The sequence below is a fragment of the Diplotaxodon limnothrissa genome, linkage group LG19 (assembly GCF_057381915.1).
Source record: "Diplotaxodon limnothrissa isolate DT_005_m linkage group LG19, D_limnothrissa_male_GT1.1, whole genome shotgun sequence".
NCBI lineage: Eukaryota > Metazoa > Chordata > Actinopteri > Cichliformes > Cichlidae > Diplotaxodon > Diplotaxodon limnothrissa.
The window spans coordinates 27,004,504-27,025,071 of NC_140614.1; the positions used below are offsets into that span (position 1 = coordinate 27,004,504).

Genomic DNA, 20,568 nt, shown 5'->3' on the forward strand with positions numbered 1-20,568 from the left:
GCTGCCCTGGGGCAGACTGACAGAAGCGAGGCTGCCATATCGCGCCATCGGCCCCTCTGGCCATCACCAGTAGGCGGTAGGTGAAGTGTCTTGCCCAAGGACACAGCGACCGAGACTGTCCGAGCCAGGGCTCGAACCGGCAACCTTCCGGTTACAAGACGAACTGCCAACTCTTTGAGCCACGATTTATACATTTTTTATGTATAAATCTCTGTTTCTGCTCATTCCTCCTTAACTGTGTGCGTATATGTGTAAAAACTACAACCAGTACAGCCTACGCTCTCACAATATTATACAAATGTTTGTCTCTAATTAGGAAAAAAAGGCTTTTAATTAAACTGCCCCCATTTCCTGGAATAATTTACAGAAGGAGCTGAAATTGTAAGAACTGGTGGGGGAGTTCAAGTTCATTAAAAGTAGCAAAAGAATAGCTCTTTTACTCAGTGTGACTACTTTTAATGTCACTCTCATAATGATCTGTTATTGCATATAATTTGTATGTTTGTGTTTACTTGTCTGGACTGAATATCGTTTGTATTTGTATTCACTATAACTTATAACTTAACTTCAGGTTGTAAATATTTTTTACAATGTGGAACTGCTAATCTTGCACAAACGCAGGCATGTAGCTTATTTCACAGCTGAGATGACCGATCAAAGTTTAGGAAAGTGGACTCCAGACAGAAAATTTAAATTTTGTTTTACTAATAGTCTTTTGACTAAAATATAATTTGGTATTAGTCTTAATTTTTTCGTTTTAGTCCATATTCAGTTGACTCAATATCATAAGATTATCGTAGAGTAAATCTGAAGTTGATTGCACTGATTAAAGGTATAAAGTGTAAACGTTTGTTGTGTTTTTAACAGTGAGAGTTGTTCACCAAGGTTTACAAAGCATCTTATTTCCTCGTCTACTCTTCTAATCCTAACATTTTGTCACACTTTCATGGGAGCTAGCTGAACTCTCACCCGGGGGCAGATCAAATGTAGCTTATTTCTGATTGGATCGCTTCCAAACTCCTCCAATATTTCATTCGTTTCATCATTAGTTTTTAAATAGTCATCATCTAGTTTTCACCTTTAAAAAAACCCGCTATTAAATGAAATTTTTAGACAAAATTGATTGGTCAGCTTAATTTAAAAAGCAATCATACCAGACATTCCTTTCAAAGGTTCTGTCTAATTCTGCCTCCATTTCCCCCTTTTGTTTGTGTGCGATGATGTTAGAAACAGTCAAGTGGAGCAACCGGCTTCGTCACCATCTGGTCCCCAGAAGAAGGAGGCACAGCAGTGGTCGCACGATATACGCCCACTCACAAGCCCACACACACACACACACACACACACACACACACACACACACACACACACACACACACACACACACACACACACACAAACTTTACTCCAAGGCCAAAGTCAAGATCTTACTGCAGCACCTACTTGAACACACACACGCCAACACACATGCTGGCACCAATAGGAGCATTCACACGCACACAGAGACAGGCAGGCTTTTCCACCCACAGTTTTTCCGAGGTGCAGTCCATCTGCTCTCTCCATAGATTTAGATGGCAGAGTCCAATATGTGATACAACTTACCAGCTTGGTGTATATTACACCCCCACCAGGCCCAGGTGTCTGAGGTAGGTATTAACCGCTAGAGCCTGACTAATACATCATAATGGCTGATAGAATCATCCGGTTGCATATTATGTTGATATTAGCAATACAGAAAAGATTTGCTTGAATTATTTTAGAAACAATTTGCCATTAAAATAACTGTCCACAAGGGAGCACTGGAAGGCTAATTTTTATTCCACAAATATTCCAATCATTCAGTTGTTGCAAGAAAATTAAAGTGTTCCTCATAAAAAATGTTTTCTTTTTTAATAAAAAATGTTAATGTTTACATGTTTTTCTTTATAATACAGAGAATTATATAAGGACCGTGTAAATACAGACCTTTACTGAAGACAGACAGGCAGTACTTAAGGTCAGAAAAAAGCCCCGAGGCATGTTAGAGAACATTGACAGAGACATAAATAAAATATACCACCTCACTCTGAACAGAATCTGGGACATAGCCCGGTAACATGTACACATGTAAACATTACAGAGAAATAATGTATGGGGTGAGGGGAGCAAAAAAACAAGTTGAATGCAGGGCGCCACAAGCACGAGCATGCAAGGCTTATGTGCACAGACAGGAAAAATAAATTCCCACTGCATTTTAATTGCAAGATTTGAGCTAAAGTAAAGCTGATTGCTAACTGAGAGCAAACTACAGAAGAGCGCAGCCTAAGGTAGAGAGCTTTGAGTGCTCAGGATGCTTGCTGCAGCTTAAAACATCACTGATGGCTGTTTCACCCTCTGACTCACTAAATTAACTCCAAATCCATTTACCAGGGTTGCAGCTTAAGCCCTCAAGTTTGGTCTTGGTCTTCAGCGGTTTCTTCTAATTGAGTTTCTAGTAATTACCACAAGGCTAATGCATTGTAAGTGCCTTCTAAATCAGGGGTAAAGATTTTGTTTCAGACTACAAGTGCACCCAATGATCGTATGCATCGGCATGTGAGGGAAGCTTTGGTATTAATGTGGAAAAAAACCCAATAACATACACAGCATTGCAGATTGTTGTGACAAGAAACTCACAAGCTAAAATGAACCTTGAACCACCTCTTTCCTGGTTCCCCTCTTAATCCCTGACTTTAGATTCAGAGTGCCAAGTAGAGGCAACCTGGCTGACACACTGCACAGGACTCTTTGATCTGCGCTGGCAAATTTGACAACAATGAGTGGGCTGACGCTGGATAAATACACTACAGCTGAACAAATTAGCTAGTTACCTGGCATTAACCATTTCTGGACACACCTAAAAATATCAAAACTGAAGACTAATAAAAAAAAGGAATGGGATTGTGTATACAGTTTCTCTGGCCTTTCATTTTCTTTGCTTTGTTGTGGTGGACAGGAGGGAGTGACAGGGAGCTCACGAGAGGCTTGAATAAGCACACTGCTCCCTTACACTTATGAAGTTGCCTGAGACCTTGCTTCTCTCTGAAGACTCCTTTAATTAGGCTTTAATTGCCTTATTAGCTCGGGCTATCGATGGAGGAGGGAAGGCAGTGAGAGAAAAAGGTCACGAATGGAAGACAGCTGGAGAGGAGGAAACTTAGCAGGGTAAATAAACAAGGGTGGGCAAAAGGGGCAGGGAGAGGATTGGAGCACAGAGAGAAGCATCAACCCACACATACCGACTCACTAATGTACAGTCAGACCGCATAAAGCACACAGAAAACGTTTGTATGCACATAGCTGTGCAAAGAGTTGGTTACTGCAAGCAAAAATGAGGCGGTCTCCGGTGGGAAAGTGTTGTCAGGTGAAATAAAAGACAAAGATAAGACGCAGCTCGGAAACATGACTGCTCCTTCAAGAACAGGCTCTGTGGCGCACCCAGGCAATTGACCCTTCACCCTGACCTCAGTATGGCAGGGGAGATGGACGAGGTAGAGGAGAGAGCTGAGAGGAAAAGGAGGGGCAGTAAGAAATGATGAATGAGTGGAAGCTGAGGAGAAAGAAATCGGCAGCTGGAGGAGGAATTGCAGAAAGGATCAAATATTCTTCTGAGGACTCTCAAGACTTCAAATGAAAAGCATACTCTACATTGTGATAAATTAACTACTTCAGTGTCTCACTTGTTTGCATGTAAGCCATGCACATTTGCAAGTTTAGCATTTGTCGTTTGTGTACTTGTGTACCTCCATGTCTCTTACCCTGCATCTTGCATACACGTGGCTCATACCTGCCTTTTAAAATTCATAGCCTGAACCTGGGGTGCTAGCTAATTTCATTTTCAATTTGTAAGTTGTTGACAGTGATCTTGCAAACATCATAGCTGCCATTTGTTATTTTCTCTACCCCGTGGCTAGTATTATCCATTTCAAATTTCATTCCAGCGAGACGGAGAACAAAAAAAAACTTCAAAGATGTGAAACTTAGTGGAGTTGAGGCCCAGCGCGCAACACAACACAGAAATAAAACCAACATCTGTTACACAGGCCAAGCTGACATTTTTTTTTATCACTGCTGAAGGCTTTACCAATCCATCTGTTGCTATATCCAACTCTGCCTAGTCAAGTGATACTATAAAAGGACGCCAGTGGGAGTGAAGCTTTTGCATAGAAGCATCTGCAGAGGCAATACGGCAAGGTACCTTTCCATTATAATATCTCCTCTTAATCTACCTCCCACTACACACACTCACAGGCACACTTTAGCTGTTTTGTTGTTTTGTCTCTACTGTATGTGTTCCTCCATGTGCATGCCAATGAGATTGTCCATCTTTGCTCTGTGGGTATTACCAGCAAGTGTGTGTGTGTTCCTGGTTTGTGTATATGAGGGCGCGGATGAATCAATCCATCAGGGAAATGGAAGAGTGTTTCTTCCATTCCTGCGCGTTGTTCCCCAGCCTCATTAGAACCCATTCAGTCAATCAAGCATGAATCCCTAACACAATAACATGCAAAGTGTTTTGTCTGCGTGTAATTGGCCTTGCCAGGGCTGTTTTTCCTCAAATGGTTAGCTGCAGTTGCCTCTCTCAGACCACTGGCCAAGAGCCTCATCCAAGAAATGCAGCTGGCAAAAGGAGGAGGAAGAGAGGAAACAATAAAGAAAAAGAAACATACAGAAGGAAAGATTTGAATAAGGATAAACCAGAAGAGTTTAATGGTCTGTTGGTCTTATCTGTGTAAACCCTTAACATTTTTCACATGGTTCTCCTTTTTCCAGTTTGTATGTGTGTATGTTGGATGTCCAACAGAAATGAATAGATGGATCCAAATATTGGTAGCATTCGATACCAACTATATTGGTATCAGGTTGTTACTAGTGCAATAGGATCAATACTTTGTTTCTATCCCAGTTCAGCATGTAGCCCAGTGAAATTTGTTAAAGAGTTTGTTTTTGGGGGGAAATGAACAAATATACTTCTAACAAGCACTATGAAAAGTGTTGACTGTGACATCGATTTTATTTTTTATTTTTTAGCCCAAAGCACATCTGAACAAATGAAGTTGAAGTGCTGTAGAGACAGGCACATTTAAATTCCAGATCCCCCAAAAAAACAAACAAACCACGATTTCAAAACAGATGAAAAGCTGAAAGGTGTGCTTTGTTGTGTTAACTAATTATTGTGGGTAGTAAAAAATCACAGTGATTTAGTGGTCATTACAATATGTTCAGAATTTGCAAATTGATGATAATTCATCTCATAAATCATCACACGCTCCTTTCTCCTACATAAGCTGTGTTTATAAGTTTAAGTACTGGTATTGTTATTGGCCATATTAGCTCTGCATTTATGTCTAATAAACTCATGTCTGTCAACACCTTGGTTCTCACACAACCTTTTTAACTTTTTTAAAGGGCTTTTTTGAAAGGGCTAAAGGTTTAAGAGACAAATTAGGGTAGGATATGAGTGCCAGGGAATGCACTATAAAAATGAATGTCCCCACAGAGACAGCCACACAAATATATGGGTTTGTGTGCCTATCTGCGTGTGTCTGCTTCAGCAGGCACACATACAGCATTGTGTGCGGTCATGCAGAACTCCTGTCTGTCACAATCACACATGTTCCCCATTACCACAATAAACCAGTTGACATACACACATAAATGTACCACCCATGGAAGAGGTAGCGCACTAGCATTTGCACAGAAATGCATGATGGGAGATTGATAACACATCGGTGCAGAAACACGGCCCCTGTGGAGGGTCTGTTTGTTCGCTATGATGGGTGACACGGCTGACTGACACTTCCCTCTATACCAACCCAACAGCCAGTGTGATGAAATTGTGCAGCTACACTGTTGATTAAGCAGTGTGCGGTGTGTGCGTTATTACAGTGAGTTCAGCGGTGCAGTGTGTAGGTGTGTATGCATGCGTGTTTGCATTGGTTGTGTTCATGCTACACGTGCATCACAAGGAAATGAGACCATAATTATAAAAGGAATACACCTGACTTTGAACCAAAGCTTTGCATAAGTCAAGCCCGGCCACAACACCCACAACTGCTGAGATAATCATCAGTAGTCAAGTGCTGCCATCTAGTGACACAAAAATGCAGCTTTAAATGAAAAATGATAGTCTAGGCACAAGAAAATTGAGCTAAACTTGCAATAAACTTTAATTGATGAGGCAGTTTTGAATTGACGCAGCAGGATGTTTTCTCCTTCTTCTTAACAAAATCCAGATTTATTCATGCTGCTATGCTTCCTGTGTCTCCTTCTCACTCCTCCCTGAATCTCTTAGCCTACTCAGATCAATAGCTTTGTTTGTTCCAGTTACACCTCCCAGTGTTTTCACTTGTCCCCCTCTGCAGGAAGTGAATTGGATGTCCTGTCCTGTGCAGTGGTTATGCTGTGAATCAAAAAAGCTAAATTAAATTGCCTAATTGGTTTCCTTGGGAAGGGTAAAACAGATTTAAATTGATTACCGGTAATGGCCTTTTGTGGAACCACATTGGCTTCTGCTGTTTGAGGAGGATTTAGCAAAACCAATTAATTTGCCTCACCTCTTATGTGCCCTCCTTCTGTCTCCCTTTGTCTCAGCCTGGGAGCTTTTTCATCGTTTGCGTTTTCCACTTTTTAATGCCCTTTTTCATACTCCCAAAAAATATGATGACGATAATGTCGCTGGATAACAATCATTCATGCCTAATTGGATGAATACTGTCACACTGGGTTCCAATAAAAAGGCAGAGATATTTTTCTACTGTCTGCCGTTAAAAGACTCGCCCGACAAAAGAAAATTTAAGTCTCTTTGAATTACCTTGCTTGTGCGTTACTGCTGTTGCTGCTTCAGGTGATGGTGGAAAAAGTAAGACGTCAAGGTCAAATTTTGTTACACAAGCTGATTAAATCCCTAATAAATTCTCCCTTTAACTGTATCGCTGCCTCAGTTTTTCTCGTTCTCCCATCAGATATTATCACAGCCTGACCCAATGTGACATTTAAAATGGGCAAATTACAGGCACTTAATATGATATCATTAATTACAATGGGGTAACTATTGTGTATGATTAAAACAGATGTCAGGCACCTCAAGGGAAAAGGGATAATAATATTATTATCAAAGTCATTTTTAGATTCTTTTTTTAATGTTCTGGTCAGGAAATTATAAAATGTCTCAAACCACATCAGATTTTGTGTTCAACTAAGAAAAATCTATTTTCCCTCTGAAAGAACTCTTATTTTTAGCTTCACTGGATGCAGAAAATTTAAATGCAGTTAAGCTGAATAGCCCATGACAAATTAACAAAATAATTTCAAGCATTATAAATGTATTTATAGCTGACTTCATATTTTGTAGAGGGCTAAAGCAACCTTCCACTGCCCAAGGTTCAGCAGAGATGTAAGAATAATGACTTAAGTACTGCTATTTAGTTGGATTACATGCAAAACCCTTAAGCATTACAAATTACTGTAGAAAGAAGGCTGCATTCCATTATGGGATTATTTCACACATATGATGTGGTTATTGCAAATCCATCGCAACCAGGATTAGTATATCAAAAGGTAACAAGAACACTGCATGTATATATATATATGTATGTATAGCTGTATTTTACTGTAATTACAATGCATGGTGAAAAAAAGAGGGAAGAGTAAAGATTTCTTCTAAACAGAGCAGCTGAACAGAAAATAAATTCTAAGCAGAATTGCCTCCTTCTCTTCAGCCACCTCCTCCAGCTCTTTTGGGAGGACACTGAGGCATTCCCAATCAAGCTGAGAGACATAATCTTCCCAACATGGAGTCTGGGGCCTCCTTCCAGTTGTACAGTCATGTAAGTATCCTAGTCAAATCTCCAAACCACCTGCGCTGGAGTGGTAGCAGCACTCCTCTTAGCCCCTCAAGAATGACCAAGCTCCTCACCCTGTTGCTGAGGGAGAGCCCATATCCTATGATGTCTGGACAAAAGCTCATTTCTCCTGCTGTTATCTCATTCTTTTGCTTACTACCCACAACTCGCAGGCACAGGTTATGGATGTAAAATCCATCAATCTCCTGCTGTGCTCTTCTGTTCTTTCACTTGTGAGCATAATTCTGAGATATTTGGGGAAAAACTCATCCCTTTTCCAGCTGAGAATCATGGCCTCAGAACTGGAGATACTTACCTTCATTGTAGTTGCTTCACAGTTGGCTGAAAACCACTACAGTGCCAGCCAGAGGTCATTGCTCGATGAAGTCAACAAAACCACATCATCTGCAAAAAACAGAGAAGATATCCAGAAGCTACTAAAACCAACCTCTTAGCTGAATCTATCAATGAGTGACAAAGTGCACCCCTGGCAAAGGCCATCACCCTCTGGGATCAATCATGACTTTGCCAGCAGACCAACAAACCCTTCACACTCGTATTAGAGTCCAGAATAACTCTCCCAATACCCCATCTCCTCAAACCACTCCCATCAGGACACTCCAAGACATGCACTCGACAAAGCAAAATTAGTAAATTCGATTTCAAGTGAATGTGTGACAGATGGCTGGCACAATTAGCAAGACAGACTGTGCATGTGAGCTGAAGAACTGGAAGCTGTATGTGCGCCAGGCGGAAGTTTGCCATGAGAGTGTTAGCATGTTGAAATAATTCTTTCCTTGAAAATGTGTTATTGTTCTATACTGGGCCACATGTATTGTTAAAGCCCTCATTCACAATCTGTGAAGTGTTTGTAAAGTCATGCGTCACAAAGTCACATTTTAAATGTAACATTTTATAGATGATGTCTGTCACCCACACCACAACACGGTCTATCAGGCAGCGAGGGCCTGAGAGTGAAAGCACACACTGATCATAAGCTTTATTTATATAACAGTCACACGCTTTCAGTGTTGTGTTACTTTTAAGGGCACTATTAGATGCACCCCCTATTGTGTTCAGTGCATAACACTGATCACAGAAACACAGGCTAGTTGACATTAATGAACTGGTGCTATACATTGCATACATTGCAATGCTACAAACCGGGTAGTCAAGGCTCCTTCTTGGTTATCCCAGATATAAAAGCTCAGACTTTTTCAGGCTTGTATCACTTCTGATGTGCTGTTCTTTGTTTTTTTTCCTCCAAGTGTTCAAGTGCTTTGTTGAGATAAGCCATGCTGCTTACAACTCTTCTGGACCCCATGCTGGCAGGCTGGTGACCCTTGTAGATGTAACTAGCCAAAATAGAGTGAGTGGTCTGAATCATAGCTGTTGGATCAGTGCTTTACTCTTGACTTGTTGATATAAATTTTGTCTTGTTATTTCCAGACGGTTGTCGAAAATGCCTCCACAGGGGTGAAGATGCCTTTCCCTTACAAGTGCATGCACCTTACAGAAAATACCCCACACGTGAGTGTGGACAAAATGTCTTCTAACCTTGCCGATTTATCCTTTTTAAAGGATATACCATACAGTAATATTGTATACACAACTGTGTGTCATTGGTAAATAGTACATAAAGTATCAAAGGTAAAAACATTTTTTCTACAGAAAAATGTTCCCGGATCAGTCTCCAGATGTTGTTTTTTCAAAAACTGTCAGTTTAAAGTTGTGTGTTTGTAGTTTGGTTCTCTAGTGAGATCCACTTATCACTTTTATCAAGCTCAGAAAAACGGGGATTCATTTTGATTTAAAAAGTATGCTAAAATATATAAATGGGAAAAACGCAGCTGAATTAAAACCCTTGAGCATATAACAGTCAGCATCAATAGCCAACTGCAGCCACAAGATGGCAGTAATAACAAGCATGTATACAGGCGAGAACCAAGCAGTTCCCTGTAAATGCACGTCCATGCTGCCATTTAAAGTCTATGCAACTTGACTTATTTTCTGAGACCTGCACCAAAGCAGGATTTGGGGCTTAGAGAGTTAACTTCAGGTTTAATTTTGCATCGTTATGAAGAAGGTTCACCCCTCACTGGGTTGCACGGCCGTAGCCTATGCTGCAGAGCTAACCTTTTCCTGGAGTTACTGTTATGTTTGAGATAAGGAAATAACACAACAAATCCGCTTCCCAATGATCACTGTGAAAAATAGCATCAACATTTCTTGAGTGCTCTGTGGCCTTAAATCTAAGGATGAAAAGAAGGTCTACATGTTTTAGAACTAGCTTCATGGAATTTATGCAGGTAACTTTAAAAACACACATGTAAGCTTTTATGTACTGATATTATCCTAAGCCTGTAGTTTTAGGGCCTCGATGAGAAGCAAAGTTCAGAACGCAGTAAAAGTTTTTATACATCAAGAAAGGAAAATAATATGCTCCACATATCTCTCTCACCTGGAGACCGCTGGGAGCACTGTGAGAATCATGTTCTTTGATTTCTCCAGTGCCTTCAACGCTATTCTTCCCTCGGTTCTGAAGGACAAGCTGGAGAACTCTGGAGTGGACCATCACCTCACTACCTGGATTTTGGACTACCTCACCGACCGACCACAGTATGTGAGAACTCAGGGCTGTGTGTCGGACAGGGTCGTCTGCAGTACGGAGGCCCCAAAGGGAACGGTTCTGGCTCCGTTCCTCTTCACCATCTACACTGCAGACTTTTCCCACAACTCCACCCAGAGCTTCCTGCAGAAGTTCTCTGATGACTCTGCAATAGTTGGCCTCATCACTGATGGGGACGACAAAGAGTACAGAGGACTGACCCAAGACTTTGTGGACTGGTGCCAGCTGAACTACCTCCAGATCAACGCCAGTAAAACCAAGGAGCTGGTGGTAGACTTCCGCAGGCACAAACATCCTCCACTGCAACCACTGAATATCCAAGGTATGGACATCGAGGCTGTGGACAGCTACAGGTACCTTGGTGTTCATCTGAACAACAGACTGGACTGGACTCATAACTCAGACGCCCTCTACAGGAAAGGGCAGAGCAGGCTGTACTTGCTGCGGAGACTCAGGTCGTTTGGAGTGGAGGGCCCACTCCTGAAGACCTTCTATGACTCTGTGGTGGCCTCAGCTATCTTTTACGGTGTGGTCTGCTGGGGCGGCAGCATCTCTGCCGGGGACAGGAAGAGACTGAATAGGCTGATCCGAAGGGCCAGCTCTGTTCTAGGATGCCCTCTGGACCCAGTGGAGGTGGTGAGTGACAGGAGAATGGCGGCTAAGCTGTCATCACTGTTGGACAACATCTCCCACCCCATGCAGCAGACTGTGACAGCACTGAGCAGCTCCTTCAGTGGGAGACTGCGGCACCCACGGTGTGGGACAGAGAGATTTCGCAGGTCTTTCCTCCCCACTGCTGTCAGACTCCACAATAAAGACTCCAACTGATCAAACACACACATCCACACATGTGCAATAACACTTGCAATAAGTGCAATACTCTTTTCTGGCATCGTTGTATTTTTGTAGAATTTGTATTCTATTTTTAAATCAAATCAAATCAAATCAAATCAAATCACTTTTATTGTCACATCACATTATCCTATTGTATATTGTATTCTATTTTATTCTACTGTATATAGTATTTTTATTTTATTCTGTTCTCTACAGTTGTGTATTGTATTCCTTCTTATTATATTCTAATTTTTGCTACATAACTTTTGCACTGTCCACTTCCTGCGGTGACAAAACAAATTTTCCCACGTGTGGGACTAATAAAGGTTATCTTATCTTATCTTATCTTATCTTATCTTATCTTATCTTATCTTATCTTACATCACACACAGAGAGTGTGTGTTTATACAAATAAAATGAGCAAAAAACCCAGGAAGCTTTTGAACTTTGCACAGACTAGCTCATAGCACAAACTGAAACTTTTTCTTGTGATTAAACCAGTGCTGCCTGTTAAACATGTTTCTTCTCTCTACACTTCACAAAGTTGAGCGATAGTCTAAGCAACAACTGCTTGTGACTCTTTTAATGTATAGAACTTGTGCACACAGCGTGCATTGTGTCTTCGCTGACATATGCTGACAAGCACTGTTTCTTCCTGTTGGCAGACACCACGGTGTTGATTTAGCCCTTCATAGCATGTTGTTGCCCTCAGGCAAGAAACCACATTTTTGATAATTACATTGTCCTTTTACATTTTATTTTGTTTTTTAATAAAAATATTGACCCAAAACATGTCACCATCATATATATTGATGAGGAGAAGAGCGTTTTCTCTTTAACATGGTTGTGCTCCAGTCGTTGCAGAAACCAAAGTCACATGTAGCAGCAACAGCATCTGGTGAGATAAGTATCATGTTTAGTTTAAAATGAAATAACTTTATTAATAAAATGTCCATGTAGGTGAATATCTAAAAGTTATGTCCGATTGTTTAACAACAGATTTTGACAGATTTTTCATTTAATTAAAATTCGTTGCCTCAGGACAAAGCAGTACGCAGTTTCTCTCTCTCTTTTTTTTTCAAATCCAATAATGCAAAATAGTGGTTCAACCCTGGGGGACTGCTTGTTTTAGCTTTTTCCCTGCTAATACATTTGATTTAACTGATTGTGTCATTATCATGCAGTTGTGCCATCAAATCCCTATTTGATCATCTGAAATAGGGTCTGTTGGTGCAGGGATTGAGGCCCCCAGGAGAAATTCTATGTGTCGAGATGTAAAGAAGTTAAGACCCAAATGCAAGATGCTGAGACAGACTTGTGGACTATAAAATCAGAGTTTTATTGATTTGTGTTTCTGGACGTGAATTTTCCCACGTTTTTATTTCAGTGAACATGATTTTCTTTAGCATACTTTGTGCTGACCTGTGTGCATATACACTAAGTAAAGATTTTCCATATTTTGACACAAGACAAAACTTCAAAAACATTTTCTTATTCAAGAAAAGGGGACATTTGATAGAGCTCATGTTTTATAATATGTAACAGAACAGACCATTTATGGATGTTTAGAAAGGACTGTAAGAGTTTTTCTAATTGAGTGGAGTTCTGTAAGTTTCTTAAAGACGTTTCACTTCCCATCGCCTGATCTCATGTTGTTCCATTTGTTACTCTGTTTCTCTCTAGATGGTTTCAGAAGTTGATCTCAGGGTGAGGCAGGGTCTCACAATGGTTTTACCCAAGACCTCTGCTGATAATGACCCATACTCTTTTTCATACCTTGGCTTATGTGATCAGTCATATGATCAATAGTTGGTCAAGGACCCTCTTAAGGGACAACTCCCACTAGGGTTAAGAATCTGGGACTCTCTACCATTTGGTTTTATAGCTGAAAAGGCTTCTTTTATAAGTGAACGTCTTCCAGAAACTTAAAGAAGTGTAGTCACTCTTTAGATTACCATGACCGTGATGCCTGGGAGCCTACACAGACAGCCTGTGTGAGGCATGTACTATATATGAGGGATTGTTGTGTGAATGTGCTTAACTTGATTCAATCTGGGATCCAGGATGTGCAACTAAGGGAATGATGAAGAATTTGTCTTCTTCTTCTTCTTGTTATTATTTCTGCTGGTGACCACAGCAGGTTATCTCCCTCAATCTCACCCTATCCCAAGCATCTTTGTCAACCCAGTCCTCTGCATGGACTCCTTCACTACATCCATTAATTTTCTCTGTGATGTTCTTCTTTTTCTCCTGCCTGGCAGCTCCATTTTCAAAACCCTTTGTCCAGTGTATTAATTATCCCTCTTCTGCTCATGTCCAAGCTATCTCACCCTTGCCTCTCCAACTTTGTCTCCCACTCCAAACCTCTGCATCGTCATACTGTCACTGCACCAGTGCCACCATCTCCAAATGTTGAAAAAGTGAAAAATCCATCCATCTAAAAAACACATCTGGTCTTATTGGGTTTTGTTCTACTTTTGTTCTGGTTTTGCAAGTAAAGGTTAAAAACAAAAAAGGAAAAACAAAACAAAACTGTGTAACATTATTTTATATGTGCCTGTAGTGATGAGGAGCAAAGGTCAGACTGATCTGCAAAGTGAAATTAAGTTTTATTCACAACGAAGATGATCTGCACACCAACATAAGCAAGTCTTAACTGTGTCACCTTAATTAATCATTGTTCAGATTATGTATTTATCAGTGAAAGTGAGTGATTATGCACCTCAAATAAGAGAGGTAAAAAAAACAAAAGTGAACCTCTAACTTCAACCGGTGTTGCCTGTCAAACATGTGATCCCGTAAAGACAGTTTTTGTTGTCAACATTCTTCCTGCTACAGGTGACGGGAATATAGATTCAGTGAATTCTAAGCAGTCAGGTATGTTTGGCAGTGACACTGAAGGCACATTGTGTCATCTCTCTGATGCATGCTGACATGAGCTTAAATGTTTCTTTCTTTCTGTTGATGTGCAGCACTTTGCTGTGTTAAGCAACACTGGTAAAAATCCTATTGTCTTGTTTTTTGAAATCCTATTTTTTAAATAAACCAAAACACTAAAATGATAACAATATAATAAAATGTCCATGTTTTTGTTGCAGCATGCTGACGTCAGCATTCTGTTGTGAAGTCTACCAGAAATCCACAAAAATTGTGGGTAACATAAAATATTTCCTGATTTTCACATCCGATCTAACCATGATCCAGTTTTTACCTCAATTAAATCAGCTCGAGCTGTTAATTGTATCTACCATCACACAATATTCTAAAATGATAGCTTGAACACCATAAAGGGTCGCTTGCTAACAAACAAACAGAAACGAATACACTCCCTCCCTTCAGGAGAACAGTAACCCTTGTAGGTGAAGAAATACTGTAGATTAGAAATAAAATAACACAATTAACTAGGTACAATATAATCAGAATCATTTTTCACATTCAATGTTGCTGTGACGTAAGCCTGTAGTCACATGCAGTGATGCTTCTTGACATTGATGATTGTGATTTCAAAAACTTGCTTTCAAAATTTTAAGCCAAGAACTGTAACGTTTTCTTTTGTGCAAATGCCAAATAACAATGAATTATTGAGATTGTAGTGAGCACCACACAAAGTGTCTGCGTGAGTGTTGAACCACCTATGTGTGTCAGTTGGTTTTAGGCTCTTCAATCTTCATTTCTGCTCAGACGTCCTCAGTGTAAACAGAGCACAACAGAAAGAAGCTGTCAGTCATCAATCACTACCACCAGGTAGTGGCCCTGCTTGTTCTTAAAACTAACTCATCACCTTATCTTGGAAAATCTCATCAAGAATGTGCGACAAAGGTTAAAGAGAAGTTTTTTTGTCTAAATTTGTGTCTTAATGTCTCACGCTCTATTATTCATTCTTCATTTCTTTTAAAAAAGAAAACAATCTATAAGATACAATTTTATGTGTACCTGTAGTGATGATGAGCAAAGGTCAGACAGATTTGTAAAAAGAATCAAATTAAAGGTTAATTATGTCCACATAACTGAGTGATTTTAAATATGAAGCATGAGCAGAGGAAGAAAAGAAGCAGATGAACTGTGTAAAGTTCATAAACTGAAACTTTAGCTTGTTATTAAACCAGTGGAGCCTGTCAAACATGTTTTAATGTAAAAAGTATTTTTGCTGTTACTGTCATCCATATGTTTCCTTCCTCAGTTCCCATTCATACACGTTCAGTTTTCATGTTGAAACCATCCTGTCCTGCCCCATACTAGACATGCATATGTAGCAAATAACTGGAAACTGCACAGTGTTTAAATTGGCCTCTAACACATCAACTGACCAGAACTAACTGCATATGAGTTAATAAGGACTTTTGGATATTGTGGGCATAAAGAAGGTGAACTTGTCACGTGGCTGAGCTTCATGAACAAGTTTGGGGAATTTAACAAAGCTTTTCAACCACGTTTCATTAAATACAATCACATACTGACCTTTTCTCTTTAAATCCACTGTGGGGTGTAAAGAAGAAAAATGACAAAAACTGTGTTTTGCAGCAAATTATGGACCTAACCTAGTGCAAACTGCATTCTCAAAACTCTTTTGTTAATAAGTGTTGTCAAGTATCTGAGACAACAATTAAAATATACATTTATTTTCAAATTTGTACACAATGTTTCATACAAATGATGCCATGTTGTGAACAAGTGAGGTCAGGTGGAAGGTCTTCTTTGCTATCAAATCATTTTTGTAGAGCTCTGAGGTGTTTTGGAGGAACCAGAGAAAGTTTGTTAGATGGCATGTGGACAAACAGTGTTGCTTAACAAGGCTTGTCAAACTATGCTATGATGTGCTAACAGAAATAATCTATAATACCTTAGCCTGCCTATAAGCCATAGTATTAGCACATGTAATAAAGTGACAAAAACGTATTAATAAGTATATATAATGTTTATTTTAATTAAAGTAAATTATTGGATATATATAATGTGACCCAATAGTGAACACTGTCATAATCATCTCTCCAAATGACAAAGAAAAATAGAAATCCTGTCATGACTGACCTTTGACATGTGCTAACTTTTATTCCAAAAAGGAAGAGCCAAATGTGCATTATGAATGTTTTGCATTATTTAATCATTTTAATGTTTTGTATCATTTAATGGCAATTATGTGATGCATCCATTAGGAGTCTGCAGGTTGTGCAAAATGCTGCAGAGCGTTTTTTAACTGGAGCAGAAAAGTCTGAGCACATCACCACCATTTTAATTTCACTCCACTGGCAACCTGTATGTTTTAGGATCATTTTTTAAGTTCTTTTATTTGTTTTTAAATCTCTTTAATCTCTCGCCTGTCATGACCGACCTGTAACATGTGCTAACTTTAGTTCTGAAAAGGAACAGCCAAATGTGCATCACTTAATGTTTTGCATACTATTGTATCATTTAATGTCAATTATGCAATAACTATTGTCAATATGTGTCTCAATTAAACAAAAATATCATCCATCTAGAGGAGAAACTGGGGGTTACTCAGTCAGTCATCTTTGTTCTCTTGGAAACATAAAATCTGTCCTCACAGTGGACTGATCCACTTATTAAGCTACACACGAGCAACAAAGTGAAACAGACAAAAGTAAATGTTTGCATCTCAGTTTATTTACTTTTTGTACGTAAAATTATATATTTCGACCACATTGAAGAAAATCCTAGACTAACACTAACCTGGATTGAATAAATCTTAAATGTTCACATATATTTCGGTTTATCTAAACAAATGTTTAAGATTAACATGAGTACATTTTGTTCAAATGGAAAAACAAATGTAGCTGAGTTTGTTTCCACCACTTCAGACCAGAGGGTAGCTTGCTGCACTAGCAATCCCACACTGGTTGAGTTTGTTCCTGCTCATCTTAATGTATCCCATCTGTCCCCATCCACGACCCCAGCTACAGAAAGACAGAAAATAACAACATTTAGCAGGTAAAACTCAGTTATGTTCACACTAATAGTTGAACAGCATGCAGCGACATAATGATCCGTATTACGCTGTGAAACCACAAATAAGATGCCTATATATGCAGCTGTGCATCAGCACTCAGTGAATGTTAGCAGGAATGAAGTGCATGAATTCAAATATGACCGTCACCTGTGGGTATTTACCTGTTCTTGACCAGCCAGTAGTCATGTCCATTCTCAGTACCATAACCCACAGCCAGCACACCATGGTCCAATTCTAGGCTGCTGCACCCAGGTTCATCATACACTCCTTTAAATACAGGTGAATTAGACTGACAGGTGTAAAGAACAAATAAAACACTTCACATTTCTTGTACTATTTGAAGAAATCTTCCAAAACAGTGTTTCAATGTCTGCACCTGATGTATAGAGCTGGAATGATATCTGAGAAGCATCAATTGCTACAGAAACCGGTCCGATGGTGGCCACAGCCTCCTTCAGGGCTTCTTCATTAAATTTACTCACATCAACATAGCCGCTGCATGTGGCACCAACACTTGCAGGGTTATAGCGACAGATCCGGTCCTAATTGAGAAATTATTTACATCAACAAGAGATTTGGTGTGATATGGTTTTGACATACTGCTGTCGATTTACCTCAGCCTCATAAGGGTAGGATGTCTCAGTGTCAATTCCTCCATTGGCTTCGATGTACCGGAAAGCAGAGTCCATCCAGCCTCCATTGCAGCCCATGTTTCCATATGTGCCAGAGCAGTCGACCAACTGCTGCTCACTCAGAGACACCAGCGTTCCTGTCTTCCTGAAGTGCTGACCCTCCAGTGCACCAGTCTGCAACAAGAATGAGTCAGTTTTTAAAAAGGCAACAGTCGAGCAAAGTTTCCCGCTTTATAACAGTAGGAAGACTGATTCCAATATACTCACTGCACTGAAGGCCCAGCAGGAGCCACACTGCTTCTGATCCTTGACACCAGTGACGTATCCCTTATCCCTCCAGTCAACAGTGTCGGGCAGATCAATACCTTCAGGCAAGCGAAGGAAGGTAGAGCCACGGCGAGGCAGAGAAGCATTGAAAGATCCAAGGCAGCCCCGGGAAACCAGCTGTTTATACTCTTCATTTTCCTGATAAAGAAGAACAAAATTATTGGGGTTTAACTGTAATTTTTAAAGCCGCTGTATGCAAATTGTAACCAAAATTACTCATGGCTATTCTAGTAATGAACTTTGATGTGTCATTCTGAAACCTGACTGGCTTCTGTTTCTACACATACCATGTCAGCAAAGTAGGTCATACCAAGCCGGTAGGATTTGAAGCCCTGATCAGCCAAGATGTTGTGCATTAGCACAAGTTTGCGGTTGGTGAGCCAGATCTGCTTACGGTGACTCTCCTCTGATGGAGAATCGTAGGATTTTCCTGTCAGTCGGAAAAGTGAAATATCAGAAACAGAATAAAAGAAAATCACGTGTAATCGATCATTAATGAATAAAATTTTAATTTAAGCTAAAAGGTTTTCTTTCATTTGAGACATTATTGTAAAAACCACAAAGCATGATCAGAGCTTCTGACAAAAACCTTCAATATAAGAGTAGAGAAAGAGTCTGTTGTCTCACCAAACTTGAGCTTCCAGGCGTGAAACTCCAGATCTTCCAGAGAGATGCTGGCACAGCTGGATACAGCCAGAACAGCAGAAACAACAAGCAGCAACTTCATCTTGACTGAACACAAACGGAAAAAGACAGAAATCCTTTGTGACTTACAGGAAACCACACAGGCAGTTTATGATCTTTTTCACATCAGCATTAAAATATTTTCTGTCAAGATGCTGGATGTCATTTTCATACTACCATACTATGTGCTCTATGTCTCAGTTCCAGTTTCTTTTTAATCTCTTCCTGTAATTCTTTCTCGAAATAATGAATCTTTGCATTACTGAAAGTGTATTTGGACCTGTCTATGTGTTATCATCTGTGCTGCAGCTACTTACCTGTCTCGTTGTCTTTGTCTGTTGTGAAGACTGAAGAATAACCACCTGTGTGAGATACAGCTCTGTGTCAGAGAGGTGTTTTTATTTACCTGACTACCTGTTATGATTACTTCATACCAGTCAGTCAGGTGTTTTTCAGCAGCTCTTCAAAGAAGAGAAGGAATGTTAGGCACTGAAATAGAAAAAGGTGGAGCTATACATTAAGAGGAGGATCGCACAGTGCCACAAATTTAAGAAAACGTTTTATTCAGCCTCAGCAAAAACAAGGAACTTAAGTGTCATGAATCATCAGGAGGACATGATCAGCGTTTCAGTAGCTTGTTGCAGGATTTGACAATGTTAAGATTTCACAGAACGTCTGGCTTTTTACACCTCTCACAGTTGTTCACTGAAGTGATTAGGTGGAGGACCCTTCATGATAATCAGCATTTCTTGGTCTTCTTTGGTCTCACAAAGTTTTTGCAGGTGTTTCTGGGCTCAGTGACAAAACAGTCCTAGACTGATATATATTGTGACTATTCAAACGGACAAAAAAGGCTGTGGTATATTCTCCCGTTGGTCTACTTAAAAACACTATTCTCTAAATGCCACTACTCTGAAATTTGATTTTATTCATTGAAAATGTCTTTTCCCCTATTGAAATGTGGCATAGATACCTCTGCTTGATCTTCCATTGGCATATTCAGTTTCGCCTCTTTTGGTCCAATCCTGTTATAATGTAATGTTTTTTACACCTCTCACAGTTGTTCACTGAAGTATTGATGAGGTGATTAGGTGGAGGAACCTTCATGATAATCAGCATTTCCTGGTCTTCTTTGTTTTGCATGTGTTTCTGAGCTCAGTGACAAAACAGTTCTAGACTTATATATATTGTCACCATCATCTATTCATATGAGCAAAAAAGGCTGTGGTATAAGAAAACATAAGCAGCTGAAAACGATATGCACAACATAAAAGGCTGAACCGTGATCACTCTGAATACTCATATCATTTATTATGTCTGTATAACTGAGTGATTTTAAACATGAAACATGAGCAGAGGAAGAAAAGAAGCGGCTGAACTATGTGAAGTCCATAAACTGAACTTTAACTTCTTAATAAACCAGTGCAACCTGTGAAACATGTTTTAACGTAAAGAGTTTTTGTGCCGTTACTGTCATCCATGTTTCCCGCAGCAGTTCCCAGAATTACACTTTCAGAGAATTTCAGGTTAAACCTTTCATGCCCTTTTCTGTCCTGTTCTGTTTTTGAAAATAAATGATAATAAAAAACACTATGGCATGTAGACACATGCATATGCAGGGAATAATTGGAAACT

General features: G+C 39.8%; 1 protein-coding gene across 1 annotated transcript; it reads right to left on the reverse strand.

The window, feature by feature from the left end:
• Nucleotides 1-17,137: 17,137 nt before the first annotated feature.
• Nucleotides 17,138-18,976, reverse strand: LOC146612360 (cathepsin L-like peptidase). Its single transcript, XM_085343623.1, has 7 exons — nt 18,877-18,976; nt 18,537-18,679; nt 18,190-18,387; nt 17,905-18,096; nt 17,667-17,832; nt 17,452-17,557; nt 17,138-17,237 (listed from the first exon to the last, which is right to left on the reverse strand). Exons 1-7 carry the CDS (start codon nt 18,974-18,976, stop codon nt 17,138-17,140), a joined length of 1,005 nt encoding a protein of 334 aa, XP_085199749.1.
• Between the last annotated feature and the right edge of the window lie 1,592 nt (nt 18,977-20,568).

What these genes read in the sequence shown, in the direction of transcription:
- LOC146612360 (XM_085343623.1), bottom strand. Translation starts at nt 18,976, where the DNA reads ATGAAGTTGCTGCTTGTTGTTTCTGCTGTTCTGGCTGTATCCAGCTGT. An exon ending in CCTACCCTTATGAGGCTGAG is followed by an intron (nt 17,833 to 17,904) that starts GTAAATCGACAG and finishes TTTCTCAATTAG; the next exon opens with GACCGGATCTGTCGCTATAA. An exon ending in TACTGGCTGGTCAAGAACAG is followed by an intron (nt 17,238 to 17,451) that starts GTAAATACCCAC and finishes GTCTTTCTGTAG; the next exon opens with CTGGGGTCGTGGATGGGGAC.